This window comes from Phocoena sinus, chromosome 6 (genome assembly GCF_008692025.1).
Source record: "Phocoena sinus isolate mPhoSin1 chromosome 6, mPhoSin1.pri, whole genome shotgun sequence".
Taxonomy (NCBI): Eukaryota; Metazoa; Chordata; class Mammalia; order Artiodactyla; family Phocoenidae; genus Phocoena; species Phocoena sinus.
In genome coordinates, this window is record NC_045768.1 from 91,565,475 (window position 1) to 91,585,936 (window position 20,462).

General features: G+C 36.7%; 1 protein-coding gene across 8 annotated transcripts in view; it reads right to left on the minus strand.

Moving 5' to 3' along the window:
* Positions 1-6,510: 6,510 nt before the first annotated feature.
* MFSD14B (major facilitator superfamily domain containing 14B) overlaps positions 6,511-20,462 on the minus strand; it is an 80,799-nt gene continuing 66,847 nt past the window's right edge. For 5 of the 8 annotated variants that reach the window (XM_032635433.1, XM_032635435.1, XM_032635434.1 and 2 more), the window contains 7 exons: positions 18,749-18,967; positions 17,008-17,121; positions 14,007-14,078; positions 12,483-12,595; positions 10,894-10,991; positions 8,996-9,138; positions 6,511-8,275 (listed from right to left, as the gene is read on the minus strand). In XM_032635433.1, the coding sequence (XP_032491324.1) occupies positions 8,024-8,275; positions 8,996-9,138; positions 10,894-10,991; positions 12,483-12,595; positions 14,007-14,078; positions 17,008-17,121; positions 18,749-18,967 (1,011 nt within the window). In that variant the 3' untranslated portion in view covers positions 6,511-8,023. The remainder of the gene's footprint in view (positions 8,276-8,995; positions 9,139-10,893; positions 10,992-12,482; positions 12,596-14,006; positions 14,079-17,007; positions 17,122-18,748; positions 18,968-20,462) is intronic. The other 3 variants (XR_004350421.1, XM_032635439.1, XM_032635438.1) reach the window with 3 other exon arrangements.

Below are 20,462 nucleotides of genomic sequence, written 5' to 3' on the forward strand. Positions count from 1 at the left end.
GATGCTAGAAGGAAACTGCAAACTGAAGAGGAAGAGTGAGTGACTGACTACTCCTTCTTATGTTCTCATTTCTCACAGCCACATTCCAACAATTTCTTTACCCTGACAGTGGTGGTTCCTTCCCATAGCAGCAGCTAAACCCAGTTTGCAGTTTTCCCAACACAAGCAGAACCCCAGGTACACTGTGCCAGCTCCATACACCACCCCCACAGACCTTACCTCCAGGCCTAGAAACACCACCATTGACCATCTGGCAATCCCTGTTCAGAAATCTGAGATCAAACCACACAGGGACCCTTCCCTAAGATTCTATGTTTTAATAATTCAAACTTGTACTCTTTGTTCCCTCAGCCTGGGGAAACTACAGTTGTTACCCCCATGATACTTGAAACAGCAGTTCTCAAACTGTGGTCCCAGGATCAGCAACATCAGCATCTCCTGGGAACTGGTTACAAATGCAGATTCCCATGCACCACCCAACCTACTGAGTCAGTGGCTCAGATGGTGTGAGCAGGAATCTGTTTAGCACTCCAGTTGACCCTGATGCATGCTGAAATTTGGGAATCACTGCCCACTGCCTCAGAGTTCTCATTTCACTCTTTTGGTTGCCTAGTTAACAGTATAGTTAACTATTCCTTATATTAAACTCTCTGTTTAAATAACTGGTGTGTGATACCCTAATACTGTAGCATTCTAACAAATGTTTAAAGTAGTTATCAACACTAATCCTTCTTAAACTCTTCCAAAAAATAGAAGAAAAGGGAACATTTCCCAACTCATTTATATGAGGCCACCATTACCAAAGCCAGCCAGAGACGTCACAAGACCTATATTTCTTATGAATATAGATGCAAAAATCCTTAAAAAGAAAAAAATTTCATTGAATCCAGCAACATATTAAAGGGTTTGTGCAACATGACCAAGTGGGAATTATCCCAGTAACGCAAGGGTAGATCAACATGTGAAAATCAACCAATGCAATACACTACAAAATAGAATGAAGGAACCCCCCCCCCCAACAATCATCTCAATGCAGAAAAAGCATGTGACAGAATCCAACATCGTTTTATTATAAAACAAACAACAAAAACAACACTCAACAAACTAGGAATAGAGGGGAACTTCCCACAACATGGGAAGAAATGGACAAATTCTTAGAAAAGCACAACTTTCCGAGACTGAACCAGGAAGAAATAGAAAATATAAACAGACGAATCACAAGCAGTGAAATTGAAATTGTGATTAAAAATCTTCCAACAAACAAAAGCCCAGGACCAGATGGCTTCACAGGCAAATTCTATCAAACATTTAGAGAAGAGCTAACACCTATGCTTCTCAAATTCGTCCCAAATATAGCAGAGGGAGGAAAACTCCCAAACTCATTCAACAAGGCCACCATCACCCTGATACCAAAACCAGACAAAGATGTCACAAAGAAAGAAAACTACAGGCCAGTATCACTGATGAACACAGATGCAAAATTCCTCAACAAAATACTAGCAAACAGAATCTAGCAGCACATTTAAAGGACCATACACCATGATCCAGTGGGGTTTATCCTAGGAATGCAAGGATTCTTCAAAATACGCAAATTAATCAATGTGATAAACCATTTTAACAAATTGAGACAGAAAAACCATATGATCATCTCAATAGATGCAGAAAAAACTTTCAACAAAATTCAACACCCATTCATGATAAAAACCCTCCAGAAAGTAGGCATAGAGGGAACTTACCTCAACATAATAAGGCCATACATTACAAACCAACAGCCAACATCATTCTCAATGGTGCAATATTGAAACCATTTCCTCTAAGATCAGGAACAAGACAAGGTTGTCCACTCTCACCACTCTAATTCAAAATAGTTTTGGAAGTTTTAGCCACAGCAATCAGAGAAGAAAAAGAAATAAAAGGAATACAAATCAGAAAAGGAGAAGTAAAGTTGTTGTTGTTTGCAGATGACATGATACCATACATAGAGAGTCCTAAAGATGCTACCAGAAATCTACTAGAGGTAATCAATGAATTTGGTAAAGTAGCAGGATACAAAATTAATGCACAGAAACCTCCTGCATTCCAATACACTAATGATGGAAAATCTGAAAGAGAAATTAAGGAAACACTCCCATTTACCAATGCAACAAAAAGAATAAAATACCTAGGAATAAACCTACCTAAGGAGACAAAAGACCTGTATGCAGAAAACTATATGACACTGATGAAAGAAATTGAAGATGATACAAATAGATGGAGAGATATACCATGTTTCTTGGATCGGAAGAATCAACATTGTGAAAATGACTCTACTACCCAAAGCAATCCACAGATTGAATGCAATCCCTATCAAACTACCAATGGTATTTTTCATAGAACTAGAAGAAAAAAATTCACAATTTGTATGGAAACACAAAAGACCCCGAATAGTCAAAGCAGTAATGAGGAAAAAAAATGGAACTGGAGGAATCAGACTCGCTGACTTCAGACTATACTACAAAGCTACAGTAATCAAGACAATGTGGTACTGGCACAAAAACAGAAATATAGATCAATGGAACAGGACAGAAAGCCCAGAGAGAAACCCACGCACCTATGTTCAATTAATCTATGACAAAGGAGGCAAGGATATACAGTGGAGAAAAGAAAGTCTCTTCAATAAGTGGTGCTGGGAAAACTGGCCAGGTATATGTAAAAGAATGAAATTAGAACACTCCCTAACACCATATACAAAAATAAACTCAAAATGGATTAGAGACCTAAGTGTAAGACCAGACACTATAAACCTCTTAGAGGAAAACATAAGAAGAACACTCTGACATACATCACAGCAAGATCTTGTTTGATCCACTTTCTAGAATAATGGAAATAAAATAAAAAATAAACAAATGGGACCTAATGAAACTTGAAATCTTTTGCAAAGCAAAGGAAACTACAAACAAGACGAAAAGACAATCCTCAGACTGGGAGAAAATATTTACTAACGAATCAACTGACAAAGGATTAATCTCCAAAGTTTTCAAGCAGCTCATACAGCTCAATATCAAAAAAACAACGCAATCCAAAAATGGGCAGACCTAAATAGACATTTCTCCGAAGAAGACATACAGATGGCCAAGAAGCACATGAAAAGCTGCTCAATATCATTAATCATTAGAGAAATGCAAATCAAAACTACAATGAGGTATCACCTCCTCACACTTAGTTAGAATGGGCATCATCAGAAAATCTACAAACAACGAATGCTGGAAAGGGTGTGGAGAAAAGGGAACCCTCTTACACTGTTGGTGGGAATGTAAATTGATACAGCCACTATGGAGAACAGTATGGAGGTTCCTTGAAAAACAAAAAATAGAATTACTATATGAGCCAGCAATCCCACTACTGGGCATAAACCCAGAGAAAACCATAATTCAAAAAGACATATGCACCCCAATATTCATTGTAGCACTATTTACAACAGCCAGGTCATGGCAGTGACCTAAGTTTCCATCGACAGACGATGTGGCACATATATACGATGGAATATTACTCGGCTATAAAAAGAAATGAAATTGAGTGAGGTGGATGGACCTAGTCTGTCATACAGAGTGAAGTAAGTCAGAAAGAGAAAAACAAATACCGTATGCTAACAGATATATATGGAATCTAAAAAGAAAAAGTTCTTAAGAACCTAGGGGCAGGACAGGAATAAAGACGCAGACGTAGAGAATGGACTTGAGGACACGGGGAGGGGTAAGGGTAAGCTGGGACGAAGTGAGAGAGTGGCATGGACTTATATATACTACCAAATGTAAAATAGCTAGTGGGAAGCAGCTACATAGCACAGGGAGATCAGCTCGGTGCTTTGTGTCCACCTAGAGGGGTGGGATAGGGAGGGTGGGATAGGGAGGGTGGGAGGGAGGGAGACGCAAGAGGGAGGAGATATGGGGATATATGTATAGCTGATTCACTTTGTTATAAAGCAGAAACTAACACACCACTGTAAAGCAATTATACTCCAATAAAGATGTTTTTTTTAAAAAAAGACAACCACAAATGGTATAGGGCACTGGATAACTACATGAAAAAGGATAAATTAGTACTTCTATCTCACACCATATACAAAAAATTTACCCAAATGGATTAAAGACCTAAATGTAAGAGATACAACTATATAACTCTTAGAAGGGAAAAATAGTTGTAAACCTTCATGACCTTGGATTAGTCAATGGTTTCTCAAATATGCCACCAAAAGCAAAACTGACAAAAGAAAAAAATAAACTGGACTTTATCAAAATCTGTGCATGAGAGGACACTATCAAGAAAGTAAAAAGAAAAACCACAGAATGACAGAAAGTATTTATAAACAGTATATCTGATAAGAGTCTACATCCAGAATATATAAAGATCACTTACAAGCCAACAACAAAAGATAATCCATTTTAAAAATGGGCAAAGGATTTGAATACACATTTCTGCAAAGAGAATATTCAAATGGCCAGCAAGCACACGAAAAGATTTTGGAGTTAGATAGTACAGATGGCTAAACAATATTATGACTATACTAAAAAACACTGAATTGTACTTTTAAAGTGGTTAAAATGGTAACTTTTAAGATGTGTGAAAAAAGAAAACATACGGATAAATTCATTACTTTGGATTTGATAACAGATTCTTAGATATGACACCATACAAAACACCAAAAAGAAAAAAAGCTGATAAATCGGACCTAATTAACACAAACTTTTGTGCATCAAAGGACACCATAAAGAAACAGAAAAGCCAATCCACAGAATGGGAGAAAATATTTGCAAATCATACATCTGGTAAGAGTCTAGTGTCCAGAATATATAAAGAACTCATACAACTCAACGAGAACAAACATCTTGATTCAAAAATAGGCAAAGAACTTGAATAGACATTTCTCCAAAGAAAAGATATAAATGGCAAATAAGCACAAAAAGATGCTCAACATCATCATAAGGGAAATGCAAATCAAAACCAGTGAGATACCACTCTAAACTCACTAGGATGTCTATAAACAACAACAAAACAGAAAATAATAAATGTTGGCAAGGATACAGAGAAATTGAAGCCCTCTTACGTTACTGATGGGAATGTAAAATGTGCAGCTCTATGTCAGTTCCTCAGATGGCTAATCATAGTTACTACATGACCTAGCAACTCTACTCCCTGACATACACCTAGGAGGACATGTTCACACAAAAACTTAGACAAGAATGTTTACAGCAGCATTATTCATAATAACGTAAAAGTGGAAACAATCCAAATGCCAACTGACATTTGATTGATACATTATCAATTAACTAAATAAAGAAAATGTGGTATATGCCACACAATGGAATATTCAGCCTTAAAAAGGAATAAAAATTGACACATGCTACAACATAGATGAACCTTGAAAACATGCTATGTGAAAGAAGCCAGACACAAAAGGTCACATACTGTATGATTCCATTTATATGAAATGTCCAAAATAGGCAAATCTATAGACATAAAGTATATTACCGGTTTCCAGGGGATGGGGATGGGGGAATTGGTAGTGATTGCTAATGGGTATGGGGTTTCTCTTTTGGGATGATGGAAATGTTCTGGAATTAGATAATAGCTGTACAAACTTGTGAATAAACTAAAAACCACTGAATTGTACACTTTGGAATGGTTAAAATGGTTAATTTTATCTCAATTTTAAAAATCTACCTAATTTTTAAAAATGACATTTGTTATACTGGGTTAAAAAAAAAAAAAAAGAAACCAAACTACAATTTTGATAAGCAGTAGTAAAGAACAAAGACTCCACGAGAGCATCTTTTAAAAATTGTGGCAAAATATACCTAACATAAAATGGATCATTTAAACCATTTTTAAGTAGTTCAGTGGCATTAAGTACATTTACATTGTTGTGCAACCATCCTCACCATCCATCTCCAGAACTTTACCTGCAAAACTGAAACTCTACCCATTAAATAATAACTTCCCACTTCCCTTTCCCCTTAGTCCTGCCACCACTATTCTACTTTCTGTATGAATTTGACTAGATATTTCATATAAGTTGAACCATATAGTATTTGTCATGTGACTGCCTTATTTCACTTAGCATAATATCTTCAAGGTTCATCCACATTGTAGCATATGTCAGAATTTCGTTCCTTTTAAAGGCCAAATAATATTCCATTTATGTATAATATATACCATATTTTCTTTATCCATTCATCCAACAATGGACACTTGGGTTGCTTCCACCTTTTGGTTGCTGTGAATGATGCTGCTAATAAACATGGGTGTACAAGTATGTTTGTATCCCTGCTTTAAAAAAAAAAAAAAAAAAGTTGTGATCTCTTTTTGAAGATCACAACTTTTTGAAGGGAGATTTTGAAATGAAACTTATTTTGAAAATACACATATCTTCTTCATTAGCTTAAAGACTAAAAACTTATTTCAGTTGAAAGTCACCCAAAGGAGAACGCAAAGATCAATGGTACTGTTCACTGTAAAGAAACACAAAAGACATAAAAGTATCCATTGCAAATTTATTATGCATTAGGAAGCTTAACTTAAAAACCAACAGCATAGTAAAAAGATATGTTATCTTTGTTCGCAGCAGAACAGGTTTCAAAATATATTTTCTTTTAAATGTATTCAGTCAGTACACAATCCTTTATAAAAGTTGTATATATTTTTTTCTGTCAATACCTTCATTACATTTATAAATACAAGATTTACATAGCACCCCATCAAAAAAAAATTAAAACTCCTTATGAATATCTACATATATTTCATACCTATAAAACTTTCAAAGGAGTGCTGTGTTAAAGATGGGCCCTAGTTAATGGTCCACCTACTGGTGCAGGAAAACACATATAATCTAAAGTTTTCTTTGTCCATAAAACATCTCGAAAAATTAGCAAGACACTTATTTTGAAACTGAGCTTCTTAAACCATCATATTTTAGAAAGGAATTTACTGTGCATATTCCCATGAGATTCAAGTGGCAGATACATAGATGAAAATAAAGACTGACTGAAAACAAATGCCTACATAGAGCAGTTAAGGCAGGGGTGTGATGAATGAGAAACACTGAAAAGTAAGACACAGGAGATGTGGGTGGGAGCAAATATAGTAAGAATGCATTACATGAGTCTAAACTTGGATATAAACTCCACTGGTATCCAGTTACTAACTTTCATTCTCACCTAGGAATGTTTACATTGTTGAAAACTTTCTTACAAGCACCCTCCAATTTCTATGTTGCCACCAGAATGGCTGATGTATGTTTTTCTTCTGTAAAATCACCTTGGATCTAACCAAAACATTAGGCCCAGGAATCTGAATTGCTAGTTCTTCATGATTTAAATTTATTAAAAAAATTTCCTTCATCCGGTAAAGGTTATCACTAATCAATATTATTACTGTCCAGATGTGTATATGCTGAATTTCATTCTAGCCAAGAATAGGAAGTAGAGATAAGGAAAGGAGAGTAAGACTAGTTATTTGCTTGACCTTTGAACAAAGGCAATAGATCCCTGATACTGAGCAGCCACTCATAAACACCTATGGGCTAAACGGGCACAGTTCAGAGAAACAGGAGGGAAGAAAATATGGGATTCTTTATCTCAAATTTTGCCAGAGAAGGCAGTTGTACTATAATCCTGCACCTTCTACTGAAAAGGACATGGTCACTCTTACTCTGGAGTTATTAAAGGAAAGTCATCCTTTCTACCAGAGATGACTTTTTCTGAGTTTCGAAGTGTGGACTCCAGATAACTTTGAGAGTTGCATATTATTTGCAGAAAAGTATTTCAAACCGTAACTTGTTCTAACATATAAAGAGAAAGAAACAGAATGGCAGAAAAGGAACAGGAGGAGAAAGGGGCGGGAGATGAGGGATGGAGGTGGTTACTTCTCAAACTCGGCCTGAAGCATGCCACTAGCATCTCCCCTCCAGCACCATGAAGTCTCCAGTGTGGTGTGGCTCCTCCATGGCTCTCAGAGATGGAGTCTACAGAATTCTAGTTTCTGCAGTTTATAGTTCAGTGCATTGATTCCCAGGCTCCTCGAAGGAAGAGAGCTCCCAGATGCTGCTGTCCTGCAGTAGTGGCTCAATGTCTTCATCACTGCCTCGTTCTATTGTGTTGGTCAGGCTGCCGCTGATGTTGTTGCTGTGTTTTTTAATTCCACTGCCTTTACTGTATTCAGGGATGAATAAGGCAACCAGAAAAGACATAAGAACTATACATGCCCCAAATAAAAACGGTGGGCCTGGGATGACAGCTCCCTGATGGGTGTGGGAAACAAATGAAGATTTGGTTAGTCAAAATTAGTCCTGGACGACCCCAAAAAAGCACACCACTGAAAAGTGCATTATTTTCTCATAAGCAAATGTTCATTAAGTGTCATAGCAAATTCTAACAGAGCCTGGCATCTGGAATATGATGGAGGGCAACTAATCACTGCTTTGTGCACCACTTTCCAACAGCTTAACCAAACTTTCCAACAGCTTAACCAAACATGTAAACATGTAAACATGTAAACAAGTTATTTATCTCTAATCCTGCCCTGTGACCTGAGATCATGAACTATGTACATGAACAGTAATTCCAATTTTGTATAGAAATCTATATTAAATATAGCTTGGAAGGAGGGAAGTAATAGCAAATAAATAGTAGAAAAAGCACTCTAGCTCAAATTCTAGCTGGAATTTTAGGTCATTTCATCTTTTATCTGGCCTGAGCTTCACCAGAGGACAGCATTCTGATCAGAATAATTATATAGGTGAAAACAGAATCTGAACAAAGTAAAGACAAATGTTTTACATAAGATATTACATCACTGAAATGATCCCTCCCTAGTCCCAGGAAGCAATGAACATAGCACTTACTACTGTCAAATACAATAGTATTATAAAAATAAGAACACTTTCCAAATTTAAGGTCAGAAGATTTTGCTATAATCAGACACAACTGCTATTGTAAACCTAGACTTATTACCAAATTACCTGCAGGGCAGCATTGTTAGAATTCAATTCCAGTTCCAACTCAGTCAGTTCCACGTGGAACATGTAGAATATGAAGCCATACAGGGCTGGCCCCAGGCCATTACACAGTCCTCTTATTCCAGTTATGATACCCTGGGCAACTCCTAAGTCAGAAAAAAGAGAAGGGAGCCAGTCTTCTCAGATAAGCGTCTCAAGACTGGAGACTTAACAGTACTTTCTTACTAATATGAAATACTGCTTCTGCTGGACTGAGTAGTCTGGGCTGTGGAGATTTTAGGGACTTTACCCATCATATTTTCATTCATTGCACAAATGTTTCCTTGGTTTTCTATGTCCTTTTAATGTTGTCCTCACTCAATGATCTATAGGGTATGAAATGACAGTGATGTTTCTAAAATCCTTTTGAGGCTGAATTCCCTAACAGCAGATCTTCCTATAATCAGGGAATAATAAAAAAGTTTTAATATTCTCCATTTATAGGCAATTTACACTTTTCTGTGGATTGAGAGTTTCCTTTTCTACTCATTTAATGGCACTTTCACAATAAAAATCTGCCCTTTGCCTCTTGTATCCCTGCCCATGTGTGAGTCCACAGAGGTCCTGATGCTGTGTGCTCCCAGCACCTTCAGACAGATTCTGTTCCTCACAGTGACCTCCATACTCCAGGTCCATCTCCCTGTACACCTCTACTGAAAAATCCAAGTGCTAATTTCTAGATATCTCTGGTATCTAATGTGGCAGGTCAAAAATTAGCTTGAATCATGAGATGAATGTTTCTGTAAATCAAAAATGGTCAAATATAATTCAACCTAATACAGTGTGTTCTAATAAGTTTATATGCTGACATTTAGAAACATCTGTATTAATACATGTAAGCATAAAAAAAGTCAAAGAAAATTCATGCCCTGAGAGATAGGATAGTGTCTCTTAGATGCCAAGGCAATGCCCATCCTTCACAGATAGCTCATGCCTTTACTTCAAGCACAACACCTCCCCAAGGATGCAGTCAGCTAAGTTAATATAACCAGGGTAACACACAGAATTTGTGGTCTTCAAATGATACTGCTATATTTAAAATAGATAACCAACAAGGACCTACTGTTAAAAAAAAAAAAAAGATTAAAAAAAAAGTAGATATGAATAAGATGGCTAATTTCTGATGCAGAAAAATAGTTGCAATGAATAAACTAGCTTTTCCAATCTAGTTTTTTATTGAAACTTTAGAAATATCTCTAAGGCATTAAAATTTTTTTCTTCTAAAATTCACTACTTTCTGACTACAGTCAGGTAAGCCATTAAGTGATGGTGAAAGAAAAGGACTAATTTTGGCAGTAGGAACTGCTTGATAGGGAAGCCAGAGGCACAAGAAGGATGAAGTAAGCCTCTAGACAGAGTGCTACTCTACACAGTCATCTTAATTTTGTCTCTCACTCTGCATCCAATTATCAAGAACTACTCAATTTATTTTTCTTTATCCACTCAAAGAATCATTTCCTAAATTGAGTAATGGACTTTGAGTGATTCCAAATTAAAGAAATTTCAGTGATTAAATAAAGAACTCATTGTTTTACTAACTAGTCTGTTAAAATATGATTAAAGTCGATTAAAGTCTAGTAAATTCTAACGGTGACAAATAAAAGAGGAGTCAAAACTGAAAAGAGAAAATGGATAGTTGTCTTAGTATTCTGACCTGCTGAGTCCAGATTTCAAAAATATGATCAAAGATCAAAGTAGGAAGGAAAACAGAATTTTCCTATTTGCCAAAGTAAATAGGTATGATTGTTGAGCAGGGACCACATGGCTGTAACCTCTTGCTTTGTTGATGTGAAGAGAGGTTCAGAGTTGCTCATGCTTATGGCAGGTACGTCTCCGTTGAAGGAGGAAAACAGTGACCTCACCTTGCTGATCTGACTCTGCATTCCGAGAGACGAGGGCACTGACTGCTGGAAATGTGATGCTGGACATGGCGGCCACGGTCCCTGCTGCCCACATCATCCTGCAATGACAGGACAGGCTGCGGTCAGGGAGCAGGCCAGCCCCAATGAGCTTGCTGTTCAGAGTACAATCAATGGCAAAAGCACTAAATGCTTTCTGTTTTCTTGTGTTAAGTTGCATTTATTTTATTCCTCTTTAAAAATGGATTTTTTTTTTAACCTAGAAGGTTATGCATCTGTTTATACTGATCACTTCACGGGCTGGGAAAGTTTCATTTCTTTATTTTACCTCTGTCAAATCTGTTCTTCTTCCTAGTTTCCCTATTACCGTATTTAGATGCAAGCTCAATGAAATACAAAAGGATTTCTTGCTCCTATAAATACCACATTTTCACTACGAATTTTCCACTGTTTTCTTTGTACTTCTCAAAGGCTCACACCTCCATACTGTCTTTGAGCTGCTCAGTTTTCTACCCCTCAATAAAGTGTTGTGTGTCACCTACAGAAAAAGTTGGTGGCACATAACACTTCAGAGACCTGAAGTTCAGGATGACATCCTGCAGACTTCCAAGTGTGCTTCCTTTAGACCTTTGTTTTTTTCTCAATGAAAGGGACCTACATGTGTGTCAGTATTAGGCATTGAGTGTGAGCAAAGTGAGACCCCAACTGGGCTTAAAACCTGCTTGGCCAGACTCTCTTGGGGATGACATGCACGTCCTTACTTAAAAGGAAAAACCCTTTAGGTCGACAGAATCTTTCTAAGGTAGCATGAGTTTGACTGAATCAGCTACTGAACCAAAGTTCATGGGACTGAAATTAAGATTTCCAAGAACAAAAAGAATCAACCACTGATCACCTAAAGCATTTCGAGTTCTTCTAAATTGTGTCATCCATTTATGACTGCAAAATGGGGACCAACTCAAATATCTAAAACGGAGATATGGACTCTAGTATTTGGTAGCCAAGCACATAGGGAAACTTGCCACACAACAAAATAGCACTCAAATTTCTTTTTATTTCTTCTTATTCCACAGGGCTTAATTTGACCTTCCTTCCTCTTAATGGGAATCTAATACATTAGGAGTAATAACTGATCAGGATATACAAGATTCTGGAGGAGATCTCAGTGTTCATCTAACTCATATGCTTTGTATTATAAAGGTTATGTCACTGTCCAAAGTCACTCAGCTAATGATAGTAATAAATCCCACCATAATCAGTCATTTTTCCTTGTCTTCTTGTTTTGTTTTTGCCTATAATGTGCTGTCTCCAAAAATTGACAAATGTGTTTAAAAATTAGGCATAAAACATTTTTTGGAGGGTTGGAAGAAGTAACAACTCACTGAAAGCCTGCTGAGGTGAAGGCAATCTATCCAAATAATCCTAAATTACCAGCTCTACCCTTCCCCAAATTAAGTCTAAACAGTTTTTGAAATGTTGAATACACTATGCCAGTAAAATAAGTCCTGCTTCCTTCACATCACACTCAACTAATTCGAGCTCCTCTAAAAGATACATCTATTAGTTCATAAGAATCTATGGGAGAGGCTTACCATGCCTGAGATCCAAAACCGTACCAGGCTAACTGGAACATCTGAAAACCCAAACCAAGGAGAACGGTGTTCTTATTCCCCAATGACCTCATCAAGATGGTAAGAAAGACCGTCTGCAAAGCAAAGGGGATAATCCTGAGTAATCATATGAACACAAGCACAAGATCTGATGCAAGTTCTGTGGGGAAGCCCATTAATGGTGACCAAGAATCTCAAAATGGCAGACCACCTGACCTAAGACCTTGGAGGCCGTGCAGTACTGATGTAGCTCAAAAGGGGTGAAACTTCGGGGCCTTCCCAGACTAACCTGGGCTCAGGGCCTTCGGCCTCCTCCCCAGAAACCTGTTTATCTGGTGCTTATCACGTCCCAAAAGGTCATCACAGCTGTTCAACAGTAACTGTGATTGAGAAGAAAATGCCTCTGTCTCTTTGGAGAAATGCCAATAATTTAACCACCAGTGAATAGCAAACCCCTGATGAACATTTACAGAGTATGTGGGATTTTGGTGGGGGTTAACGGTTTCACAAAGTTGGACTGATACAAATGTGATTTTAACAAATATATACTCTACTAAAAACTTAGGTGATATAGCCTGAAAAGGCATAGGATAAAAGGTGAATCTGGGCTAACTGACTAACCAGAGTTAATATAAAAATCATAAGCAACTTGAAAGTTTAACATAATTTACATTTGCTGATACAGTTAAAAAAAATAAAAGACCCTTGGTTTGATGCATTCCTATAAGCCTTGTCAATTCTAATATTTGGGCAAAGCAGTTTTGCAGGCTTCTCATTTCTCTTTGAAAGAGTTATCACAGAAGAATGCTCCACCTGGCCTACCATGCTTTAAAAGCAGCATATATCTGTTCCAGGAAAATAGCCTCATAATAGTCCCATATGATATAGTGAATGCACCTAAGCATATCAATGAATTAATTTAAAGCACATATGCCCTGTCTTTTGTGGTCCTATAATAGATGGGGAAACGTTTAATAAATACTCTTTACTCATTACATATATCCTAACATACTGACTTACCACCATTTCTTCAGTCCTGGGGATACCAAGGATTGTAATAGTTACAAAATTTCATTTCTGCTTTTCACCTTCATTACTTTTCAATATTAAAATAATATTGAAACATTTTTCTGGTTAATTTTGCAATACTGGAGTTAGATTGTGGCTGGTGGTTGTAAAAGCAAATTTCTATTTGCTGAATTGATCCATTAGAGGTAACAACACATGCTCTACAAAGTATTGAAAAGTTGTGTTAAATTCCTCCTAAATCATAACCTTAAGATTCTATTAAAAATGGAATAACTCTATGGTCTGTATCCATTGTCAGTTTACTGGGTTTGATATTGTACCACAGGACACAAGATGTTGCCATGGCAGAGGAGGAGGGGAACTGAGGTAGTGGTGCAGGAGATCTCCATGAATATTTCTTTGCAGCTTCCTATGAATCTACAGTTACTTCAGATTAAAAACACTAAAAAAAAAAAGGATGAGTAAAATAACACTCACCTGAGCCACAATAGAAAGAATTCCTACCATAGCTATGAATGCTGCAATTTTAACAGATCCAAAACCTATGACCTGTGGAAATGAAAACACTTTGTAATACAGATATTATAAAAATAAGGAATGTTATGTTCCATTAAAGCCATAGAATAAAATAGTTGAGGAAAGTTCATAAAACCTTGACAATGGCAAATTAGGCAGTGCTCAAAGTTGAACCTATTTAACCAATAATTTATATCTAAATCTGTCATAAGAAATCATTATAAGTGGCACAACTTAATTTAACAAATATTAAGTATTAAGATAATATTTTCTATTGTAGGCCTACCTATTTTTTTCATATCCATCCCCATCTGCAACCCACCAAGAGACAAACATAACATTATCAAGCATTGGAGAGAACATGAAGAAAATGATTCGATTTTTGATGCTGCCAACACAGAGTATGCTCACTGGCAAAGTCAGTGGCTCTCAACTTTGGCTGCACATTAAAATCATGTGAGCAACAGAGAAGGGGAGAAGAGAAGAAGGGAGAGAGGAGAAATGAGATGCTGGAATCCACTTGAGACCAATTAAATCAGACTCTCTGGGCCCAGACACAGGTATGTTTTAAAAAGCTTCCATGGTGATTCTAATTCTAATGAGCAGCCAAAGTTAGCTGGTAATGATTTCTAAGCCTCTTAATCTTAACAGTAGCTCCGAAATGCCTACTAAAACTTTTAAGTTTTATATATCAAGTTTTTATTTGCCCTATCTATTGAAACTTTATAAAATTCCAAAAAAAGCTTTAAAAATTATTGTATACAATCTTCACAATTTCATAAATGACCGTCTTGCTTCAAGTTACACAACTAGCTAATAAAAAGGGTTAGAGCTAGAACCTCTGGTTCCCAAACCAGTGCTGCTGACATTAATAATATCCTATTACTCTCTAATCAAATGCAATTTTTAAAAATTAGAATCTATTTCTCAGTCTAATTTGTAAATATATATATATATTTTAATTGAAGTATTGTTGATTTAAAATGCATCAGTTTCTGCTATACAGCAAAGTGACTCAGTTATGCATAATATACATTCTCTTTTATATTCTTTTCCATTACGGTTTATCCCAGGACACTGAATATATAGTTCTTTGTGCTATACAGTAGGACCCTGTTGTCCATCCATTCTATATGTAATAGTTTGCATCTACTAACCCCAAACTCCCAGTCCATCCTTCCCCACACCCCCCGTAAATATACTTTTTAAAACAGCTTTATTGAGACAGAATTAAAATACCATACAATTAACCCATTACAAGTGTACAATTCAATGGTTTTAGTTTTATATTCACAGAGTTGGGAATTATCACCATGATCAATTTTAAAAGCTCTTATCACTCCTCAAAGAAACATCATAACCCCTTAGGATTCCCATTCCCCCAGCCTACTCTACCACCTAGCCAGTAATCTACTTTCTATCTCTATGGACTTATTTATTCTGAGCATTTCATACAAATGGAATCATACTATATATGGTCTGGCTTCTTTCACTTATAATGTTTTCAAAGTTCACCCATGTTGTAGTGTGTATCAGTGCTTCATTGCTTTTTACTGCCAAATAATAACATTCCATTGTATAGATATTTCACATTTGTTGATCCATTTCATCAGTTAATAAGCATATGGGTTGTTTCTACTTTTTGGCTACTATGAATAATAATTTGTGTAAGAGTTTTTGTATAGGTATATGTTTTCAATTCTCTTGGCTATATACCTAGAAATAGATTTGCTGGGAACTCTATGTTGAACACTTTGAAAAGGAGACATGTTTTTTCACTTTCTTCCTTGGACTTTCCCATTTTTCCTACATTATTTTCTATATTAAATGCAAATTTAATGTAATTTAATACATGCATATATAATTTTCTACATTAACCACACTATCTCACCACTCTTCCGTCCGAATCTCCAGCATCCACCCACCATAATGAGCAAAGCAAAAATAAAACTGCTTGAAAAAAGTTTTACTTAAACGTGCCACCATATAAAATATTATAGTCTCATACTCTCAGGAAAACTATGAGAATGGAGAATTTAACAAATTTTATTTAAAAATATCTCTAAAAAATAGAGGAATTTATCTTAGGAGGAGGCTTGCTCTGACAAAGTGGAGTAAACCATTAGGAGGAGGACTTCTAGTGAAATCAGTAAAAGACCAAGACAGGATTGCAATGGAAGGCAACTCAGGTCTTAGCAATCCCAGAGACCTAAAACAACAGTTGGAAAAGGGAACTTTTTTTTTTAATTGCTGTAAGTCAATTGCCTTTTGGGGAGGACAAAGTATAATTTTTTTTTGTGCGGTACGCGGGCCTCTCACTGTTGTGGCCTGTCGCGTTGTGGAGCACAGGCTCCGGACGTGCGGGCTCAGCGGCCATGGCTCACGGGCCCAGCCGCTCCGCGGCATGTGGGATCTTCCCAGACCGGGGCACGAACCCGCGTCCCCTGCATCGGCAGGCGGACTCTCAACCACTGCGCCACCAGGGAAGCCCAAAGTGTAAATTTTTAAAGAGAAAAATCAGAAGGGAGAAAAGATTATTTTGGTTATTGTTTGTGAGCCACCTTGAAGTCTACAGTGGTGTTGAGCTATGGCCTACTACAGATGGCTAAGCAAGCTGGCTGTGATCAGACCCAGGGGTCAGGGCACTTCTGAAATAAACTTTACCTCTCTGTGAAATTTAATGGGTATTATTAAAGATTTAATAAATTTTGTTTTTACTAATTCTCTTTCTGTATAACTCTCTCAAAGAAATTTTTTCCACAGTAAACATTTTATTGTGTTTTTAAAATTACTGCACTAAAGGTCTCCTGACTACTAATTATATGTCAGCACCTACATTTATAACTAGAAGCAAGTTAACACATTTTTTTTCTCTACAGTGTTTTCCCACAAAATACCTCTAGCCAGATCCCAATCTCTGGTTTTCCTCATGTTCAAAAGCTTCTAGGCACTCACTACTCACCTGCCTGAGATAGAGGAAAAAACTTGAATACTGTCCAGCCTCAGGAAGGTATGAAAGAAAAACGGTGATGCAGATTAGTAAGACGGTAGAATCTTTTCCAACTTTCTTCAGTGACTAGGAATAAGCAGAAACAGAAACATATAAAAAGCAAATAGATACTGATGTCACTGATATTCTGGGATATTGGCTGTACTGTTTTGATCTATTAAGGTGGATAACAAAAGATGAATGGATTATAAAAGGAATTGAGCCTTAACATTAAATCTATCACCATCTCTTTAAGGAGGTTACAAGTCCTAATTTCAGAGGTATGTTTCAAATATTACAGCTTTCTCTCTTTGTTAACAATATTGGTTCACATCCTGAAACAGACCCTGAATGTCCTATGAACAGACCCTGAAAAAACACTGCTCCAGAACCTTTTAAGAAAATCTCATCTCTCTCTTTCATTCATAATACAACTCCTTTAAAGCCATAAACAGTACAGTGTTTTCATTATACATAAATTTACTCTGTAATTTTAAATGTTAGCATTAAATTTGCCTTTAAAATTGGTAGACGAAAAAGTATGCTCCAGCCATGGGGTCAGTGACGACAAGATTCTCTGACCAGTAACAACTTTTTGAATGTTACAACCTTGTCCAAAATCCTATACTCCTCTCTACACAGGATATTTGAGTAGACCAAAAGGTGCACCAAAAGTTGTCTACAGAGTGTAGAGTTCTGCAGTGCATTCTAGGTGATCGTAACTGTAACCTTCATATAATTAAAAGCAAAAGTAGCTAATGTCTATTGGGACCTTGCTATATACCAGACACTAGACTGGTTAATTTATATACATTCACTGCAATCCTCATAACAGCCCTGAAAAGTAAGCCACAATAGTTCCACTTCACAGAGGAATTTCTCTGTGTAGCTTGACAAGGTGGGAGGTCTGACTGGCTCCACTCCTGGTTTCCTTTTCTCCACACCTATTTCTTGATATCTGACATTACAGCACAAACAGAATGAGCAGGGTCCCCAGGTCATACAATGAGGGAGCTTTTTAGAAAAGAATTTCTCATGAGTTAGTTTTTTTATATGTATTTTTCCTAAAAGGTAAACTTAAGGGAAGAATGCAAATATCAAATCTCTGGTTATATTTTTCCGCACATATTTTCTTCAAGAACAATTTCAAACCAGAGAAGGTGGGGAGAGAAGATTCTTCTCAGTACTTTTTCTAGTTGTTAATGGGATTCCCCCATGACAAAAGAGAAAACAAAGACTCTATTCAATCAGCAAAAGACAAGTTCAAAGCCTCTGTTCAACATGGGTGTATATTAACAACTTAGATAATAACTACTTTAGTCGGTCCAAATGCATTTAACCTTTTTGAATTGAAGTGAATCGAAACAACCACTTCAAATGGCCACTTTCATTTATTTTGTTAAAAGAAGGATGAAAATAACTATGCAAAAAGAAAAAAAACCTTCCTTCCCAAGTCTTCATCAGGGATAAACTGGACATTTCTTGTCTCTTCCCACAGGATAACCACGTTTGACTTAAGAAGTAGCAATTCTATATATTCCTTGGTATACAGTCTACCTTAGTCCCTTACTTGCAAATACATTTTTTCTGTTTTTACTGGAGAAAAAAAATAGATCAACAACTGCTAGGATGCTTGAGGCTGCAGGAATGTTCTTTTATTTGCATGGCTTAGAAAGATATTTAGGAAAGTAAATGTTTTCATGTTTTTATTTACCGCAAAAGGGTCTGCTTGTTTCCAAGAAATCTGAGCTCCCCAGGAAAGAGGTCTCATTTTCTCTGGCAAAGATTCTGGAACAGCCAATAAGATGAAGCAGATGTCCAGAAGAGCCACCACTGTGGCCACCAGCACAACAAGGCTGTCTCCATAACTGGCGGACAGGTATGCTCCAATGGCTGGGCTGCTGACCAGACTGGCTGCAAATGTGGCTGAGACCTATGGAAAAAGCACACTCTCACCCAGGGTCCCATCTGCTGCAGGTGCACAGCTATATTCCTGTTCTCATCCAGGTTCCCACAGGTACATACCTAAAGCCATCCATCCCTGGCTTTAAAAAGACAAAAGGATTGTGTTGCACACAACTTTTAAGAATGAAAAAGAATGAAAGTAATTTTGTTTTAAGGACTTGTTCATAAGCTATTAACTAAGTGGAGTTATTCTAGAAAGCTACAAGAATACAAAATAATGATTTGTTAGAAATAAAAATTGTAAAACCTTCCCCATAAATAAAATATACATGTTTTAATCTTCTTTATTTGGGGAATGGGGATGTAGAGAGAAAGGTATGAAATAAATTTCTGCAGGGTTGATGATAAAATCTACAAATTACTCAGAGACTAGGCTTGATTTCATCTTCCAAAAACATGTACTGTTTCACCATTTCATTAGCACTGAGAGGGGGAAAAATCTCTGGTAATCTTAGAAAAAGCTATAACAACAACAAAAAATCCAAAAAGATTTGTTGAGGGAGATGTCAAAGCTTTTTAAATGGAGAAATCCCCAGGCTAGGGACTTTTGTCATGCTGTCATCCCCAACCTCCACGTAATACCAGAAACCACTGACTCAACTGATCACCCTTGCAACTTGAATCCATGTGAAGCTTCTTCACACTGCTTTCCTACAAGCACGTAGAAAGCTCCCTTTATTCTGAAATGTAATCTGAATGTTCAGAAGCTTAAATGGGCAGTCTCCAAATTATAACCAGACTGAGTGTCAAAAGCACATTTATAATAAGTTGGTTATTTAAACTTCTAATGGATTTTAACAGAAACTACAGAAATCATTATCTATGATTGAAATTATGACTCCTGGGTAGCCAATAACATTTTTTCTTCATCCATCACCCCCCAACTGAATGTGATAATACAACGTATTGGAAATTAGTATTATATTAAAATATTATAAAAGCCAAAAGTAAAAAAATTTCTGGAGAAAAAAAGGGAATATAGAGAATTCTAATTTGGGGAACAGGAATTCCCTGGTTCAATATTTATTGAGCATCTACTATGTGCCAGATAAATAAGAAGACAGAGCTCCTGCCCTTCAGGGTTTTTCATTTTATTTAAGAAGATCAAGACAATCATGTAACTTTATATTATAAATTGCAATGACATGCAAACAGCTATGTGAGCGCTCCTGCAGCATCCTCACGTGCTACGGAAGCACTGCTGCAGGGTCCTCAGGTGCTAATACTAACAACATCATACCTGCACAAAATGGGTCATTCATTCATTTATTCATAACAGTTTTCCACTACTTAATCCTTATCAAATTACTGTATGTAAATTGAGAAGATATTCTACAACTCAATGTACAAATAAAGAAACAATATATGTCTTAAGTTCACATAGATGAGCAAGAACTGGAAGCCATTTTCCAATTTCTCAAATTAATCTTTCTCACTAAAATGCACAGTCAGACTTAGACCTA